General features: G+C 37.3%; 2 protein-coding genes across 3 annotated transcripts in view; one reads left to right on the top strand and one right to left on the bottom strand.

Moving 5' to 3' along the window:
* Positions 1–18,758, top strand: part of LOC139462392 (cysteine--tRNA ligase, cytoplasmic-like) — a 279,723-nt gene that overhangs the window by 78,488 nt on the left and 182,477 nt on the right. The gene's annotated exons all lie outside the window — the stretch shown is intronic.
* The window catches only part of LOC139462391 (uncharacterized), a 158,158-nt gene that overhangs the window by 47,621 nt on the left and 91,779 nt on the right, over positions 1–18,758 (bottom strand). Inside the window, exon 2 of the mRNA XM_071244072.1 lies at positions 13,394–13,480. Coding sequence (XP_071100173.1) covers positions 13,394–13,480 — 87 coding nt within the window. The remainder of the gene's footprint in view (positions 1–13,393; positions 13,481–18,758) is intronic.

The raw sequence follows: 18,758 nt of genomic DNA, 5'->3' as shown, positions 1-18,758 counted from the left end.
CCCAACGTGGTAAACGTCTTGCATCACTTCTGGCTTTCCTCCCAATCAAGCTGACATGCCATCATATAGCTGAATACTGTTGGAAACGGTGTTAAAGCCACTTATTCACAGTAACCATGTTTGTATGTTTGTTTTTTAACGCTGCACTCAGCAATATTCCAGCAATCTGTAATAATCCAGTCTTGACCAAACAATCCAGTGATTGACATCATAAACATTGATCTACGCAATTGGGATACAATGACACGCATCAACCAAGTCAGCAAGCCTGAACACCCGATCCCATTAGTCACCTCTTACGACTAGCATAGTCTCCTTTTATGGCAAACATGGGTTGCTGAGAATGTATTTTAACCCGATTCTACACAGGTCCACTGTAGTCAAAGAGAATATTTTTCATGAAGTAAGGGAAAGTAAATATAAAATGTCAACGGCGGAGAATGACTAGTCTCAGATGTCCACCGAAAGAGGTTCGATTATGCGTAAAACGCGTAATAGCGATGAGAAATATATTAATGGATCGCTGAAAATCAGTGATGACACCAGGTGTTCAAGAAAAGGGTAGCGCCGGGAGGAAATGATAAGGTGGACATTAAATGACATTACTGGTTGATGGTATTCTTGGACCAGTTCGGTGGCCATTGTTGTACTGCAATGGAAGTCAGTTATGATGGTGACCTTGATGTTTAATAGGGTCCAGTCTCCACACAAGTCTTACTCTGATCACCACAGCCTTACTGTACCTGTTCATAAAGAACTTGGGTACAATTTGGAGTTCTTTCCAAAGCATTATCCAACTACATTTTACTGCCATTCTTCACTGATTTGGGGCCCACATTTCATGAAATGACAAAATCTGCAATCCATTGAATTTCAACCCCAAGTTGTAGCGCACAAAGGTCATATGAGATGAGTTGAGGCGGCTATAATTGCTGTGTCTTGGAGGATAATGTAATTCCGAGGTTCAGTTTTATCCAGAGAGACATTAATGCAATCTTTAGGGTGTTGTAAATTACATAATCAATTTCATAAAAGCATTGGTTAGCATTAGTTATGCACTGTTTTGCCCCGTGCCATAACATTATTTTAATCTATATTCATTCATAGGATTTACTTTTGTTAGAAACTGCGAATGATTTTAATGAAAAACATAAAACATGTGTTTATTAAGCAATAAAACTTTACTTCATTTATTAGTTATTTTGTGAGTATAAATTTCATTGATTATAAACAGAGGAATAAAGTGATGTGATATCTTCGATGGTATCGGCAGCATCAACTTAACATTTAAATCGGCAAAGAACTGTCAAGCAATTGTTGATGTATATTTCGTAATGAGCAGTTTATCAGCATCAGCAGCAAGAGTCATATGGGGTTGCACATATTCAACTTCATAAGAAAATTCATGAGAGAGTGTTAGCATGTTTTTACACCGCTTTTCGCAATATTCCAGCAATATCATGGTAGGGGACACCAGAAATGGGCTTCACATATTGAACCCTTGAGGGGATTCGACAAGCGACCACAAGGTCACCCCACTCATTACTGTGAAGAGAAGCCAAAGGTTACAAGTAGTGAAACTATTATGCCACATGTTATCAGACTACGACTTTAGCCACGAGTCTAGTGAAAAGTATTCTGGGTGTTGTTGTCTTAGCATTGAGTTGATCATAACTCTCATACTTTGACCTAGACTTACGACAGTCGTACCCGTTTTGTACAATGGCACCCAGGGCCCTGTTCCACAAAGTGATCTTAGCTCTAAGTCGTTCGTAACTCCCATTCTTTAATACTGACTTACGACAATCGAAGCTCTAAGATCGCTTTGTGGAACGGGGCCCTGGTCTAGTAAGATGAGTGAGTGAGTACTGTTTTATGCCACTTTTAGCAATATTCAAGCAATTGAACAGCAGGGGACACTAGAAATGGGCTTCACACATTGTACCCATGTGGGGAATCGAACCTGGGTCTTCAGCGTTAAGAGTGAACGCTTTAACCACTAGGCTACCCCACAGCTCCTAAGATCAGCTGATGGTCCCTATACTGAGACTAAATAAACTGATAATTATGAAAATTTTGGCACAGTATGTATCTTTTTTCGCTTCTTATTTAGTCAATGTTAATGATATTTAGTAAACAACATTGAGGAAGTAATCAGTTACTTGGAAAAATAGGGTGATGAATTAGTCTTGTCGTTTCGCATTCACCCGTCATGCCGAAGGCGTGGGTTCGATACTCTACATGGGTACAATGTGTGAAGTCCATTTTTGGTGTCACTTGCTGGAATAATCCTGGAATATTGCTGGAATATTGCTGGAATATCCTCACAGTAAACATGGCCACCAGGCAACACCATTTCTCAGTCACTGACACAGGATCCCCTCACAGAGCTTTCAACAGTGGCCGATCCAGCAAGTGCCTTATGTCTAGTGAACAGGGAAAGTCAACACTTTCGGCCTGATGTCCTGACCTCTGACCTATGCCACTTCTCATTCGCTGGTATTCAACACTTACAACAAACACGATAAACCATGTTTGTCATCCTGTCTGGAAATGACAGGGATTTCAAGGTACATACCGCATAAAAAAAATTAATACGCTGTCAAAGAGGCAGCAAATCCTACGTGAAAACAACTTTTATGCGCCTTTGCTCAAAGAAACTTTGCCAATAATCTCAGGCATTGGGTCCATAATGCAGTGTAGGAAGTGAGAGACTTGCCTTTACATCTTTTTGTAGATACGTCACCTCAGAATGTGCTTATGTTTGCCAGATTAAGCTTCATTAGGTTCTTTCTTACTGGCGCTTTGATGTCGCTGTGGCAACCCAGCTTATTAAGAAAATGGAGGTTTTAACTTAGATAAGAGTAAAAGAGAGGTGCTACATCCAACTTCTTAGACAGGTGACGCGACCTGAGATTAGTGGGTTGCTGTATTCCACGAGTGTAATTCTGGGTCAGATTTTAGTGTCAACGGTCACTTTTTGATCATCGAAGGTCACTTTTTGATCACTGCTGTAGACCCCTTTTGTCTTTGCTTGATGTGCCCGAAATGCTACTTGCTACAAATTGGTTGTGATCCCTCTCTAGACAGTCTTTCAATTGTTCCGGAGAGAGAAAAAAACCTCTTCAAAAGAATTGAAGGATCCATTACTGTTCCACTGAATCAAACTCTATGAAAGTAATCAAGTCAGTTTGTTGTTCTATGATTATAGTACCATCTTGATTTGGGGGATCATAACATTACGTATCTGTGATGGAGGATTGGGTCACTGTAGGTTCAGATGGAGCAATTTTAGACTTTGGAAATACGTTTTTAATGTAATTGGCTCACATTCAAGATAAGTGCTTGCAGCGATATCTTGACAGCATTGAAATAGTGGAAATGTATGGGGCTACTCCTAAATATTTTTGCTCAGCATGCTTAAAGTAAATAAATGTCATGTCATGTTATGTTTCTTTTCAAATTATGTGTTTATTTTATGCCAGATGTGCTCAGTTGTGGACTTGTCTGCTATTCCCTTCCAAATGATCAATTTGAATTTAAACCAAATGGGAAGCCACACTCTGTCATTTTGAATGCATTATTTCAAATTTCTCGTTTTCACACTTTAAAAAGCTTGGATATCACGCATCACACGAACTTTATCAACATTGTCTTCTGCTCAGTCAATTCATCTTGTGAGCTACATATGACTCTGGCGGCCATCTTGAAACGATTTACATCGAGAGCCAAGCAGTGTCACAAAAACAAACTGAGAATTTTATTCTTGGTGTCACTTATCATCTATTTACAAAAACACACGTTGACACATTGGGAGATATCGTGTGTCTCGCACTACAGCTGCATGCACTTCCAACCCCTTGTTTGGTTAGATCCCCAAAATAACTAATCTTTAATATGGTCCATTTTTCCTCACGGATTGAATCAATTCCTTGTGAACAAGCGTGCAATGTACTTATGACAAAATTTGTGTTAATTGTTAAAAAGATGACACAAATGTTTTTTCCTTTGAATGTCAATTAGTATTTTACTTCTAGTTTCTGCTCAATAGCGTTCGTCATACCTTTTGTTTAAGGCAGGGGTGTGAAAAGTCAATGCTCAACTTGCGTGACACGTTACGTGAGATCACTGGACAAACAAAAATTCGGCTTCAGTTGTCTGCAGAAAACCTTAAAATTTAGCAGATCTTCACTCAATTTTGATGAAATTTGTAACAATTACTAAATATAGATTTGAAAAAGTGGCCATCCTGAATATGGCTGTTTTTCCATCTTAGTGTAATAAAGTTGTTTTAACTTGGCCAAATTATGATTATTTTCTGTGGAAAAGGTCCGGTTTTTACATAGCTCTATAAAGAGTGGCACAATGATGACGTACCACATATCTTTTTGGGGTGGTCTTTTCTAAATTTTGGAGTCATGATTTTCTTTGCACTCATACAGTTAATTCTTACTATTTGATATCAATAAGTGTCATTTTAGAATTTTCGTCTCATTTAATTCTGAATGTTTGTGGATTTGTTTTATTTTATACATCTAGCGGAGTAGCGGTTAGTATTTAAAAAAATAATGTAATTACTCAGTGTGTATTAAGATTTCCTTAGCGAATTTATTCAAATTCAGTTTCAGTTAATTCTGAAAGTTTAATGATTTGTTGTATTTTAAACATCTGGTGGAGTAGGAGTAAGTATTTTTTTAAAATGTTGTAAATATTATGTATTTAAATTTCCTTTGCGTCAAATACGGAGGAATTATGCATGATATAAATCCCTGTAATTATTTAAGTCAAGTAATGGTGTTTCTGATACTACAGTTTCATACAGGCTTGGAAGGCCTTGATTTTTAGGGTCTCACTGGAAAAGGCTTCATTTTTAGTGTCAACCTTGAAAATCACCAAAATAGCTTGAAAAGCCTTGAATTTGTATACAATAAAAAATTCTTTTTAATAAAAGTATAAAAAATCATGGATTAAATGATTTTATTTGTTGGTTGATAAAATAAAAAATCTTGATGGAGAATTTGTGTTCATACTGCTTTATAGGTCTATCGACTAATATATAGTAAGCTGGATTTTAAGAAATATTGACAAACTAAGGCTTATGACCCAACTAAAAAAAGCCTTGAAAATGACCATTGTTTGAAAAGCCTTAAAAAGGCCTTGAATCTGTATGAACCTCCTCATGAAGCAACGATTTGAGAAGCAGAATCTGAAAGGCTTGGCCAGCCCATGGACATGATGTTAAATAATGTATGTTACTAACAAAATACTAAACGTTTTAGTCAAGTAACCAACTTAGGAAATATTTATTGGTTTGAAGATTTCTGATGTGTTCAGCATTGCTCTGATTCTGTTTGACACCCTTGCCCATTAATCTAATATACAGGATGTATGAACTATTGAAATACATTACCGGATCACATTTGCCCTGTGTGTAGACTTGGAGGTGACATCAGTTTTGGCTGTGTCCCTTCTTCACACGATCTCTAAACTGCTGCTATAAATTGTGCTTAGTTGTCCAAGACATCCTTGTGACATTTTTTGACATTCATCCTCGACCGACCACCATCATCATTGAGATATCGGTCCAAAATTTGATTATATGACATCTTCATCAGCAGATAGGAAATTACCGACATGGCGATCTGTTCGCGGTTTTCCTCTGAGATTTGGATCGAGACTGATGACTTCTCTTTCTCTAATGAATATCATTTAAGGAACGGAAGGCAAATTCTTCAGATCCTGTAAATGTGACTATAATCCATTGTCTTGCATGTATTAATTTATGTGTCACAAAATTCTTTGAAAAGTTGACAGATTATAATTACAAAGGCTGAAAGGGGGGCAACATGAGCCGGCTTTAGTCGACCTAATGTAGCAACTTCAAGCTGACTTCCTTTCTAATGGATACATATGGCGGGCATATGAATTGCAATAGGAAATACAATATGACAGTAGGGTGGCCTCCATACAATGCAAATGATTTGTAATCAATGACAGCTGTCAATCAAACGTTTCACTTGTTCTCTGGGTTCATTCAGATGGTAATGTTGTTCCTCTAGCCAAACGTTGCCACGGTAATTTAATTAATCAGATTGATATACTACTCAAAATGTGTTAAGGATCACACATTTTTTACTTAAGGTGACTATGTTGGTCCTTAGTAAATGTTGAGTAGCATTGGTCTCATCTTGCAGATTATTTTTCTAAAAATTAATTTTGTGCGAAACTATTACATCTTATAAAGGCCCAAACAGGGGATTTTTTTTGTAAAATATTTGATACAGGTGGTATGAAGGGTTAAACGAGACATTACACGGCATAAAATATACCAAGGAATATTTAGTTTTGAATATTTCATTGATCATTCTCAGAATTGAACGCAAATGTATTTTGAGCACTTTGAAACATGGCTTAAAGATCTTTTGTGTTGTATTATTCATCAAAATATATTCATGTCTAATGCACATTCTAGTTGTGTGTCTTTGATCTGTAAATTAGCTATGTGAGAGGGTCAAAATAAACAACACTTGTACATGGTTCAACCTCTGTAGAATTATTCACCTTCTGAACAGACAGTATAGCCTCATGATCATGAGGCTTGAAACAGTATTGCAGAGAAGATTATGCCCCATCACCATTGATAGAACATAATTGTTTTGTCTTGGCAAATAGCAATGCACACTTCCCAAAGTCTGCGTACAGTGCACCATGACCTAATTTAACCTTTTCTCCAATTTTAGGCCCTTTGTGAAAAAGTAGCACTGTTTGCTGAACAGTTATCGGCAAGTTGACTATTTCCAATCCTTTCAATTTGGTCCCTCATCTGTCCTTCTCATTTCCGTCATAATTGATTTGTTTGTTCTTCAAGACATGGGTGTGTGATGCTCTTCGATTTAATCTTTAACTGATGAAAAAATCTAGTCGGGTGGGGAAGAAGGAAGAGATAATGAAGCGTATTCGCCAATGTCACAGTTTTCTTTGTTTATCACAAGGCGGCCATTTTTACGCCCAAGGGAAACGACTCCCACCTTCCAGTTCTTCGTTTTCAAATTACGCCCTGTTCCTCCACCCTTGCTACCTTTTAATTAATGAATTTAATTGACCTTTAATTAACATGTCTCTGGTAAGGTTTCATGAAGATTGAATGTCATGGGCAATAAATTCTATTTTCCTGATGACTACTTCTAAATTTCGGAAGTGGTGATGTTTTCCTAATGAATATTTTAAAATGAATACATTCACCCTTAGAACATTTCAACTGTCAATATCGCCACTCTGGCAACTATTTGTCTCGCAAGTTCCTGTGGCCCGAGTTGCAGAGCAGGGACAAAAGTCCACACCTTTCAATCCTAAATTTATGTCAACTCTTTGTAATGACAAGTTCCAGACTCAAATATCTGAAGTAGTAATTTTGGCGAATTAAGAGGTGTCAAAACTGGAAGATGGCTGCGATTAGTTGTGGAACAATCAGTATTTCCTGGAGCTGTCCCCCTGGGCCTCTACCGGAGCAAGATGGCGTTGGACTCTGATTGAATAAAATGGTTCAGTTTCAGATACTTGGAGCCACAGTTTCAGATAAAATAGTTGGAGTAATCGTCGACTAGGGTTAAGGTATTGTGAAGAATTTGATACATTACATTACGGGATACACTATCGGGAGTGTGTATTGGTGAAACTATTGCGTAGGGTCAATAAGCCAAGCTAATAACCATGTGAGTCATGTTTTTAAGTACCTTCAGTGCCATTGAAATTTAAAGTGTACCATTTAAGAAATGTTTAACACTTGATAAGGGAGTTCACATTTCACCTCCTTAATTCCAATAAATCAAGTTTGGAGATTCACTTGTTTGTGATAAATTTTAACAAATGACAGGTACATGACATTTGACTGAAAGTTTGAAGTTCATGTTTGATTTAAGACAGACTTTTGAAATCTATTTAATTTGATTTTGTTGTTATTGTAATTTAACTGGCAATCAATACGTTTCACAGCAGGCATTTCCTGGAAAGAATCTGTCAACTTCTTTTACCGCAAACACGGAATATACTATACGACATTCTCTAAACAAACACTAAATCAAGTTGAAGTATCTTCAAATTGCAGATTGAAAGAAAATGTTTTATTCCCTTTTAAATTCAGAGAAAAGTTTAATGCTTTACAGGACATGGGACCAGAATCTTTTGTTCACAAACAACTCAAGTGACATAATTCCTGCCTCCAAACTCAGTGAGTGTTTGTGTAATAGCCTCCTTTTATTACTATTTCAATAAGAGGGATTATCTCCCCACCCATCTCCTTAGTGTATAAGACAGGACTGAATTAAAACAGTCGTAATCAATACAACTGTGAGGAATAAGGACAGACATTACCTATAAGTGCTCAATTCAGGAGAACAAGCATATAAGAAAATAACAGACGATAATATGGATCGTATCAGGTATGGAACCAGAACCAGTATAAAGGTTATAGGAGTTGTGTGTATTGAGAGCTTTTGCACTGACTGAACTCAGTTGTATCAATAATTGAGACAATAGGTCTTATTGACTAGAAACCCATGCAATATGTCCGTTTACTGCTAGTTGTCATCTTGTCTGGACAGACGTCTGAAGCAGGTATCATTGAATTGATACAAACTTAATCATTTGCAGCATTATTAGACTGACTTTAAAGAATCTGTCAAAGCTTAGTTGTTATTTATAAGTAACTATTTTTATATTTTATGATTTAGACAAAATGGAGTATGAACAACAGTTAGAGAAGGACGAACAGAATTTAAGTCTTAAAACTACTTACATTGTACAATGTAGATATAGCATGATTAATAATGATAAAACTTATTAAAAAGTAGGTTGGACATTTTTGCAAATAAAGTCATTCCATTGCTGTTTTAAATGTTCCATGTTTGAAATGATATGGGATTAAAACATGAATCGATGTTGGAATAAATATTAATCAATACAGGTAAATGTAATCGAATCGTCTGAGAATATTCTCGATGCACTTTTGTATTGGAGAATTGTGACATCCCTGCTTTCAAGCAAATAACTTGATTGAAGATAAATAATACTGCTTAATAGCAAAAACCAAATTTACCAATGCCAGAAGATTCATATTTACCAATGCCAACACCTCTTTGACAGTTGTTCTAATTCTGTCTTGGAGTGCTGGTATGGATATCTGATGAGGTCTGGGGGACATAACTGCTTAGTACTGCTCTCCTCACCACTTAATCCATAGAAATGATGACTTTTAATATGACTTTGGATAAATCTGGGTAAATTGACTATCTTATCAGACAAATATTGACAGCTGGTGGGGAAATAGCATCTATTAGAAGCCTCATCTTGCACCAAGTTTACTTACATATAGAAAGGATGCATTATGGGAGTGAGAGACGGATTCGCAATATGACAAAGATGATCACAGCGCTATCCATTTACAGTCTTCCTTGCATATTGACTAGTTCTATTTAGTCTACATTAAATATTGATGAATTCATTGCAGCTTTGAGAAGGCAACCCTAGTTATAAAGTTTGAAACTTTAGTAATCAGTACTTTATCTGTTCACGAAGTGTTTCAAAGAACAGGTTGATCAGAATGTTTGAAGTTTTCTGAAAAATGGGTAGTTTTTTAGCATGGAAATGAATGGGAAAGGATTGTTATGAACATTGTGGGAATAAGCGTTGCAAAGAACTTGATGATCAGAATGTTTCACTTTTTCTAAATATTTCGTAGTTTTTTAACTTTGGAGTGAAAAGGAAGACTGTTATTGAACACTTTGGGGGTATATGTATGCAGGTCACAGTCTGGAATGATCACTGGTTGAACATTATACCAACCTAGTTCAGGTGATGTAAAATTTGTGAGATGAACTCCACTTTCTTTAGATCTCATTGTTAAACATTGTAATGCATGAATTGACTGAACAGAGCAATAAACTTTCAATTTTCATCAAGATCGCTTTTATTTATGGAACAGCGTTAGAGACTAGTGATCTGTCTGGATGTGTCTGACTGGGGGAATTTAGAGCCCGAGTCGAGAGAAAGAGACAGACATGGCTTTCAACAGCTGACTAGACAGCCAGAAAGCACAACTTATACGGCAGGTTGAATTCTAAGTACCATGGTTTAATTGACCAAAGGTTCTACAACCGATTTTTTTTTTGTGTGTGAAGGACTTTAAATCAAGCTTATATGCCTGTCAAAAGACCCTCCCCTCTAATGCAAGGATACAGGACATTGAGACGCCAGTCTTATCAGGATTTCGACGGTATTGTTAACTGGGGATAATTTTCACCTTTGTGCCAATTTTAAGCTCAGAATTCACACAGTTACCTGCATAGCTGTTATGGAATCGACAGGTAGATCTCACGGAAAGATTCTATCGGGAGAAAAAAGTTTTTGTGGATATTGAATTCTGTAAAAGAATGGTATTAAATCATTTCCGCTTGAGAAGTTTCATTGTTTGTTGGAGATGTTATCAGTCTCTGTATATCAAGTTACAACAGCATTGTGAGAACATGTCAAGAAGTTTCAGATCCTCGTGTTGATAAATGTATTTCAAATCAACTTTGCAAAAATTTGAAGTTCTTGTAAATAAATGCTACTCCACTCTTGAAAGTTTAACTTTCAAAATATTCTCCATGGTCCGTGGCATGCCTCTCAAATGATTAGGCTTTGAAAATACTGTTCTTTCACCAAATGAATCAGTCTACCACATAAAACATACTTCTTGCCATGGAGGACTCTCTCATCATAAAATCAGCACTTAATGAACAGAATTGCTTTTGACGTGTACAGTTTGCGTTATTACAGACCTCGACCATATTCTGACTGTAGGACATAATTGTGCCATATTGAGAAATTCTTCTTCTCAAGTATTTGATTCATGCATTTGGCGAGTTGATCCCGTCATCTGTTGAGTTCAATCCCTGAGGTTCCACCCCACTTTGTCTCCAGTCTTGTATTTAGAATAATCAGCCGTGCGTCCACGGATGATATCAAAAAGTGACACGAGTGCAAAAAGCCCTGTATGATTAAGTGATTACGAGCACACTGCATTATATAGGTTTCTATTGGCTTGAATTTCTCACTTGACTGTTCACCAATGCGTAATTTGAAATACGATTTAAACTGCCTAGACTGTGACTGATTAGAGGGGGTTCGGTTGTGAGATACTGTATTGCTGATGTAGTTAGTCGACGCCATCTTTATGCTTATCATTGGCATTGCCGTTCATTCACGATGTTGAAATTAACGTTTTCATCTCTTGACAAAGGTAGTCCAAATAAGCTGGTAATATGTCTTTATAGTCATACAGTTCAGCGGAAACATCGTAGTTAATATGCTAGACATGACATGTATATGAAGCCATCATGGCAGAGTGATTACTGTTGCACTTTGGGGTTCATGTTCTTCCCTCCTGTCAGAAGAGTGGCAGTCGCCTAAGGCTCCGCAATTCGCTGTGCAGATGCAGAGTTGTTTCCCTTAGGCACGCCAGAGACCTGTATTACTTCGGGCTTTCCTCCCACATCAGGCTGACACGCCATGGAACATAGGAACTCGATAGCGTGTATGGGAAATATATTCGTATAGAAAAAGTGTGATTTTTTTTTCTCTCTATGAATATATTATGCTGTACACGCTATCGTCGAGTTCCTGTGAGCTAGAACCCTGTTAACAGTGCATTGTATCCAATTAGATCACTTACTACTGTGGAGATGGGCGAGTGGGGTAGCCCAGTGGTTCAAGTGTTCGCACTTTACGTGTGAAGTTTGATTCCACATGGGTTCAATATGTGAAGCCATTTCTGGTATTCCTGCTGTGATATGGTGGAATATTGCTAAAAGCAGCGTGAAACCACACTCACTCATTACCGTGAAGAGAATACATGAAAACATGAAGTGGAAATATGCCACATGTTATCAGTCTGGGACTTTAGCCACAAGTTTAGTGAAAAATTTTCTGGTATAGTACAATTAGCTGATGGTCCATATATTGAGATTAAAACAAACTGAAAATAATGCAGACGTTTTTGGCACAGCCTGCATCATTGTTCACTATTTGTTTTGTCAATATTAATGATAATTAGTAAATAATATTGAGGAAATCATCAGTTACTTGGAAAAATGGGATGATGGATTAGTCTAGTGGTTTGGCGTTTACTCATAATGCTGAAGGCTTGAGTTTGATTCTCTACATAGGAACAATATGTGAAGACCATTTTTGGCATCCCCAGCTGTGATATTGCTGGAATATTGCTGGAATATTGCTGGAATATTGCTACAAATAGTGTAAAACCATCCTCAGTACTAAAAGAAAGAATCTGTATGATGTATTAAAAAAAATTAGTAAGTTTCCTGTTCATTTTAAATGGTTATGCCCCAAAATACTCGCCAATGTTTGTTAAACATTATAGATAGCCAAGCCAGGAAATACCCTTATGATATAGGCCTGTTCCAGCTTAATGTGTGGTTCTGTAGAAACGGTAACATATGTATTTCCACGTGTGAAACACTCGTTACTGTTACACTCCCTTGATAATCCATTATAGTCAATGATCAGATCACAAGAGTTCCTTTGAAGTGTCTGTGAAAAACAGCGTTTATATCACCGGACAACATGTCCCATGGTGTAAACGTTATTTTTGATTTTACTTGTTTGAAGTAGACATTGGACGATAAATCTGACTTTTGATTCATCCCCTCGTGGCCTCAACTTAAACCATCTCGTCTGTGCTACTGGTGATTGCTTTACGGTCATTGAAAATATTCCACATTTAACTCATTGGCCATTGTTAATACTGCTTTTACTGGGAGACGGTTTTACATACGGGAATTTAAGGGGCTGAGACCTAAAAGAGAATTTCAGTAAAATGATAACACATCTAATGTTGTAATTCAATTTAGGTTACATGAGGTAAATTGGGCATGTATTTTATTAGAGCAATTTTGACCTCTATGTATAAAGAAAAATGCATGAAAACTCATATTGAGACCCTAGATCTGTGTACAGACCTTGGAAAATTCATAAATATTATGAAAAAAAAATATGTCGTAAATCATGCACTGCAATTGTTCAGTGGTGAAACTACTTCCAATGTTTATTGGGGGGCACGAGTGACCCAGTCGTCTTAGGCGTCGCGATTCGCTGTGCAGAGTTGCGTCCCTTGGGCACGCCAGAAACCTAAGGTTCGCCCCGATTATGTTTCTAGGTTTGTCAGCACCATACCCGTGCTCGTAGGTTTCACCAAAGTGGTAAGTGTCTGAGACCTGCATCACTTCAGGCTTTCCTCCCACATTAAGCTGACACGCTGTGATATAACTGGAATACTGTTAAAAGCGCCGTTAAACCCAACTCACTCACTCCAATGTTTATTGACAGTGATACTTACTTTTACAAATGTGATTCATTTTAATATATCCTGCTTGCATTGCCTCCACTGGTGTTCTTGGGGGCCGATACCACAAGCCATATTTTACTGCAAAAGAAGAAAAACAACATTATCAAAATAATTCAAAAGAACTTCACATTGGTTAACTGTGATCATAATCAATAAGGCACCAAAAGAAACTGTGCATGTAATAATATTATGATTTGGTAAAAAATATAAGAAATATATAAGTAAGAATAATAAGTAAGTCCATGTTATATACCCAAAAAAGTAATGGTGAATAACTCTCTAGCTTGATAATGGTGTAAGAATATATAACGAATCGGCACTTGGCACTATTCTTGTTTCATACAGTCAGGAAAGTCGGCACTATTCATGTTTCACAATTTGTCAGGAAAGTCAGGACTGTTCAAGTTTGAGACCATTTAGGAAAGTTGGCAGTATTTATGTTTCACACCTCGTCAGGAAAGTCAGCACTATTCATGTTTACACAGTCAGGAAAGTCGGCAGTATTTATGTTTCACACCTCGTCAGGAAAGTCAGCACTATTCATGTTTTACACAGTCAGGAAAGTCGGCAGTATTTATGTTTCACACCTCGTCAGGAATGTCAGCACTATTCATGTTTTACACAGTCAGGAAAGTTGGCACTATTCATGTTTTACACAGTCAGGAAAGTTGGCACTATTCATGTTTCACACCTCGTCAGGAAAGTTGGCACTATTTATATACACCTCATCAGGAAAGTTGGCACCATTCATGTTTCACACCTCATCAGGAAAGTCGGCACTATTCATGTTTCATATAGTCAGGAAAGTTGGCACTATTTATATTTCACATCTCGTCAGGAAAGTCAGCACTATTCATGTTTCACACAGTCAGGAAAGTCAGCACTATTCATGTTTCACACCTCGTCAGGAAAATAGGCACTATTCATGTTTCACACAGGCAGGTAAGTCGGCACTATTCATGTTTCACACCTCATCAGGAAAGTTGGCACTATTTATGTTTCACATCTCGTTAGGAAAGTCGGCACTATTCATGTTTCATACAGTCAGGAAAGTCGAAAGTTGGCACTATTCATGTTTCACACAGTCAGGAAAATAGGCACTATTCATGTTTCACACCTCGTCAGGAAAGTGTGAAATTCCTGTTTGTCCTGATCTCAGTGGGATGGATAAGATCAAACTGGTTTTTATATTTCCTGATGCAACTCACAACAAAAGGCCACAAGTGGGCTAGATGAGCCAGTCAGGATACATTTCAGAAAGGAATGCATAGACATGTGCCTAAATGTACTTTTACGCACGCTGAGATGAAATCCAATCATGCACATTTCACTGCTAATATCAGAAATTCTATGGTGAATGATATATCCATATCGCCATTGAAAAGTAGACAAGAAATCTACACTAATCTTTGAGAGAATTATTTATTCTGGGCGGGCATAGGATATGGAGGAGGCAGGATACGAGTTAAACCTTGGTGATCAATTGTGCCACATTGTATACTGTGTAAACATCCCATCCATGTGCAATACAAGTTTTATACAATGCTCCCAGCTGTCTGCAGTGGAAGGTCCCACCTTGTAAACAGTATTCCATTTTTCTTTACCAAATGAATTCATTTTTTAATATCAAAACTAATCTTGAATTAAAAAGTTAATGTTTGCTTCGTATTCAGTATGCTTTCACTCTTTCGATTCTTTTTTAAAATTCTGTACATGTCTTTGGAATAGATGAAGAAAACACTTTATGAAATTGGAAATTTGATATTGAGTCTTGTGACTTAATCTTGTTTAATATTGGCATGCTACATGGATTGAGTGAATAGACATCACCGTATGATGGTAAATGAGCTGTGTGATAGTAATAAAAGTCCTGTAATAGCTTGTACATTTTTTTAAATTGAAAATTTATCATAAATGTTACCCTTAGTCTGTCTTAAGATGAAAGAATGCCTATTTTTTGTCTTAAAATTCTCTAGAGGGGAAGTGAAGTGCTGATAAATCGGAAACTTGTCAGTGTACTTACATAAGAAAAATATCAATAGTGGTAGGACACAGAAATGCTCCCGTGAAGATCCAGGATAGAGTAGGTCTTCAGCAACCCATGCTTGCCATAAAAGGCAACTATGCTTGTCGTAAGAGGTGACTAACTTTATCGGGAGGTCAGACTCACTGACTTGGGTGATGCATGTCATCGTGTCCCAATTGCGTTGATCAATGCTCATGATGTCAATCACTGGATTGTCTTGTCCAGACACGATTATGTACAGACAGCAGTCATATAGCTGGAATATTGCTGAATGCGGCGTTAAACAACAAACAAACATATAGGATGACAACCGCTTGGAGTTAAAGTTTTCAGTTCTTTTATGATGTTTGTTAGTGACCATCCCAGTCACGATATTCCAGCGATATCATGGAAGCCTCTGGGTCAGACAAACCGGTGATTCATATTATGAACACTGTTCCATTCTGTCGGGGTACATTCGCAGGCAATCAACCAAGTCACTGATGATAGCACCGAGATAAGAAGGAAGTCACAAGTTCGTTTTTTTCAAGACCTGTTGTTCTCAAAGTTTTAACCACAGAATCATCAATGGCTTATTACAAGCTCAAACACTGGTACTTGATCCAGCTTGCTACCGGATGTGTTGCAGGGCAAAGCAAGTATTGTATGACATTTGATTACAGTAATTTGTATCTATGTACATTTGACGTATACACCACAGGAAGTGATCCCAATTTGTTTGGAACTAGGTAAAAGCTCAGACTGAGAAAATGTTGTTTTAATCTTTCATAAATGCATCATTTATTCCGAGGTACACTTTACCAAAATTAGATTTCCTATGGTCGAAATACCATCAGTGACATTCTTTATGACCCTATCAGTGATTTAACCCTTTTCTTATTGTGGTATTCAGCAATCAAAATTAAATCAAAGTTACCTCCCTTTGATGTACAGATGGTTCCTCAGTGCAAAATGTTGTAGCACAATTTGTTTAATGTGTTTTGTAATAAAATGTCATGGCGGAAAAGTTTTATGAATGAAGTAAGCATTCTCAAAGTAAGAACGCATACACTGTACTGGTTAAATGCATTGGGTTAGATGAGTAAAGAAGAACGCCTAAAGTACAATGTTATGTATCGTCCTCCTGCTTTGCCGTTAATTCAACTGACATTTTATAGTCCTTCCTCCCTGCGTTTCATGTATATTGATATGTCTGATGACAGTCTGACATGCATGCCCTGGTATGATGGTGGCAGAGGAGGTCGTCTCCCACACACGTATATAGTTAAGCATTGCGCTTCTTGTTCTTCCTGATAATGGAGGGATCGTGACTGAATTGCCACCTGCACGTTATGAAGTAATATTATTAGTCAAGCAGTTATCCTTCACATATCTTTCCTGGTTATCCTTTAATGTATTTGCAACTGTCTTGCATAGTATTTTTTCTACAGGTTGCTGTGATGCAGCTGCAGAATTGCTGAACTGCAGTGTTATACAACACATATTTAAATTTTAATTTTAATTTTAATTTCAATGTTAGCAATCATTTTAATTTTAATTTTAATTTTAGCAATCATGCACCACTTGAATGATTTTGAAGTAAAGATGATGCCTCTAATGACAATTTATTAATTCCAAATTGAAAACACTTAATTTCTGTCCTTATGTTTTCCTGGAACCTCATCTTTTATTCTTCTTTTTTATGTTTCCGCTGCATTTTGTACATCATTAAACTATTTACTAGTGATCTTGGTTACAGCAGGAAAGTAGTACCATCGAAGAACCAGGAAAATGTATGTACAAATTTGTAAAAAATATCACTTAAATGGATGGATTGGGCCTTTGTGAATATATTGGAGTTCACTTATTCGTATATAAGATGGATTTATTATTTTAGCAATTTGTTTATTGTGTAACACCTTAAACATGCAGGAACAGCCCATCAGAGCTTTCATTTACTCAGCAGACTGTGTCTGAATGGGGTATTCATGTTAAAACTGCAACATAGTATCTCAATAGGCTAGCACTTTAAAACCAGCATTAGTCCTGACTAGAACAAGCAACAACACATACGCGTGCGTGCATGCACATCGCTATATAAGTGCAATAATCTTGAACGCGACGTTAAATCCCATTTCTCGTCTACTCAACATACAAGTGGTTGAATTAATTTTTTTTAGCTATCCCTTTTTTTCTTTTGAATATCATGGTTCTTGGCCATGAGGTCTTTGATGCCAAATAATGGAGTACATTTAACATGTTATATTCAAGTATAACAAAAGTATCTACTTTCAGTATCTACTTCATGGACTGCCTCTGTGGTCTAGTGGTAGAGCATCCGCCTGGTGAGCGGAAGGTCCGGGGTTCAATCCCCGGCTGCGTCATACAAAAATAGGTTAAAAAATGGTACTTCTTGTCACCCAGTCTGGTGCTCGGCATTAAGAGACTAAAACGTGGACTGGTCGGCTCCGAGTCAGTATACTGTGTCTGAGTGGGGTATTCATGTGAAACTGTGGCATGGTATCTCAGTAGGCTAGCAGTTTTTAAATTGGCATCAGCCAGACTAGTACAAGCAGCCACACACACGTGCACGCACGGCACTATGTAAATGCAATAATCTTGGACGCGACATAAACCCCATTTCACCTCTCCTCTTCTTCACATCCACCACTTGTATGCCAGCTAACTCAACAACTGCAAATGGAACTTGCCTAGGGTGATCTAGAAACTTAATCAGTTCATTAAGGTATAATCTTTCTGCACAGTACTTCTGTCTCTACTACCAGCATGGGGGATACATGAATATTTAAACATATCTCCTGCTGTCTCTTGATACCTAGAGAGCCATCAAGGTCGGTTAGTCTCTCTGAGGAATTCTCACTTTATCATTTTGTCGTCAACTCCCCGTTAGGACCAAATAATTATTTCTGACAGATTTCAGGACAGACAAATTCTCAAACGCTTGATTACCCTGGCTGTTCATAGTCGTGGTAGCGCAATTAATACAAGAATTATACAACTTCAATGAGGATGTGTTCTTTGGACGTTCACACCTTTGAACACATGTCAAATCAAATATTTTTTTCCAGGCATTGCATGTTGTAAAAAAAAAATCAGCTTTATGACGAAAATCACCAGTTTTGCCACCAGGATGTTTTCATATTGAAATTTGGGCCAATCTTAGTAAACTTCCGAAAGGCGTTCAAGAAATTTATTCAGCCATATATCAAATGATGAAAAAGGTATTCATTCACACTCATTCTTCTATTCAGGGTGTATTCGTTTCTCATTATCGTTAATTACGAAATGCTGTCGGAGATGGCAAAATCAAGCAGATTTATTTCTTTTTGT

The sequence above is a fragment of the Haliotis cracherodii genome, unplaced genomic scaffold (assembly GCF_022045235.1).
Source record: "Haliotis cracherodii isolate W230 unplaced genomic scaffold, xgHalCrac1.p SCAF_15, whole genome shotgun sequence".
NCBI lineage: Eukaryota > Metazoa > Mollusca > Gastropoda > Lepetellida > Haliotidae > Haliotis > Haliotis cracherodii.
This window is presented reverse-complemented; position numbering and strand designations above follow the sequence as displayed.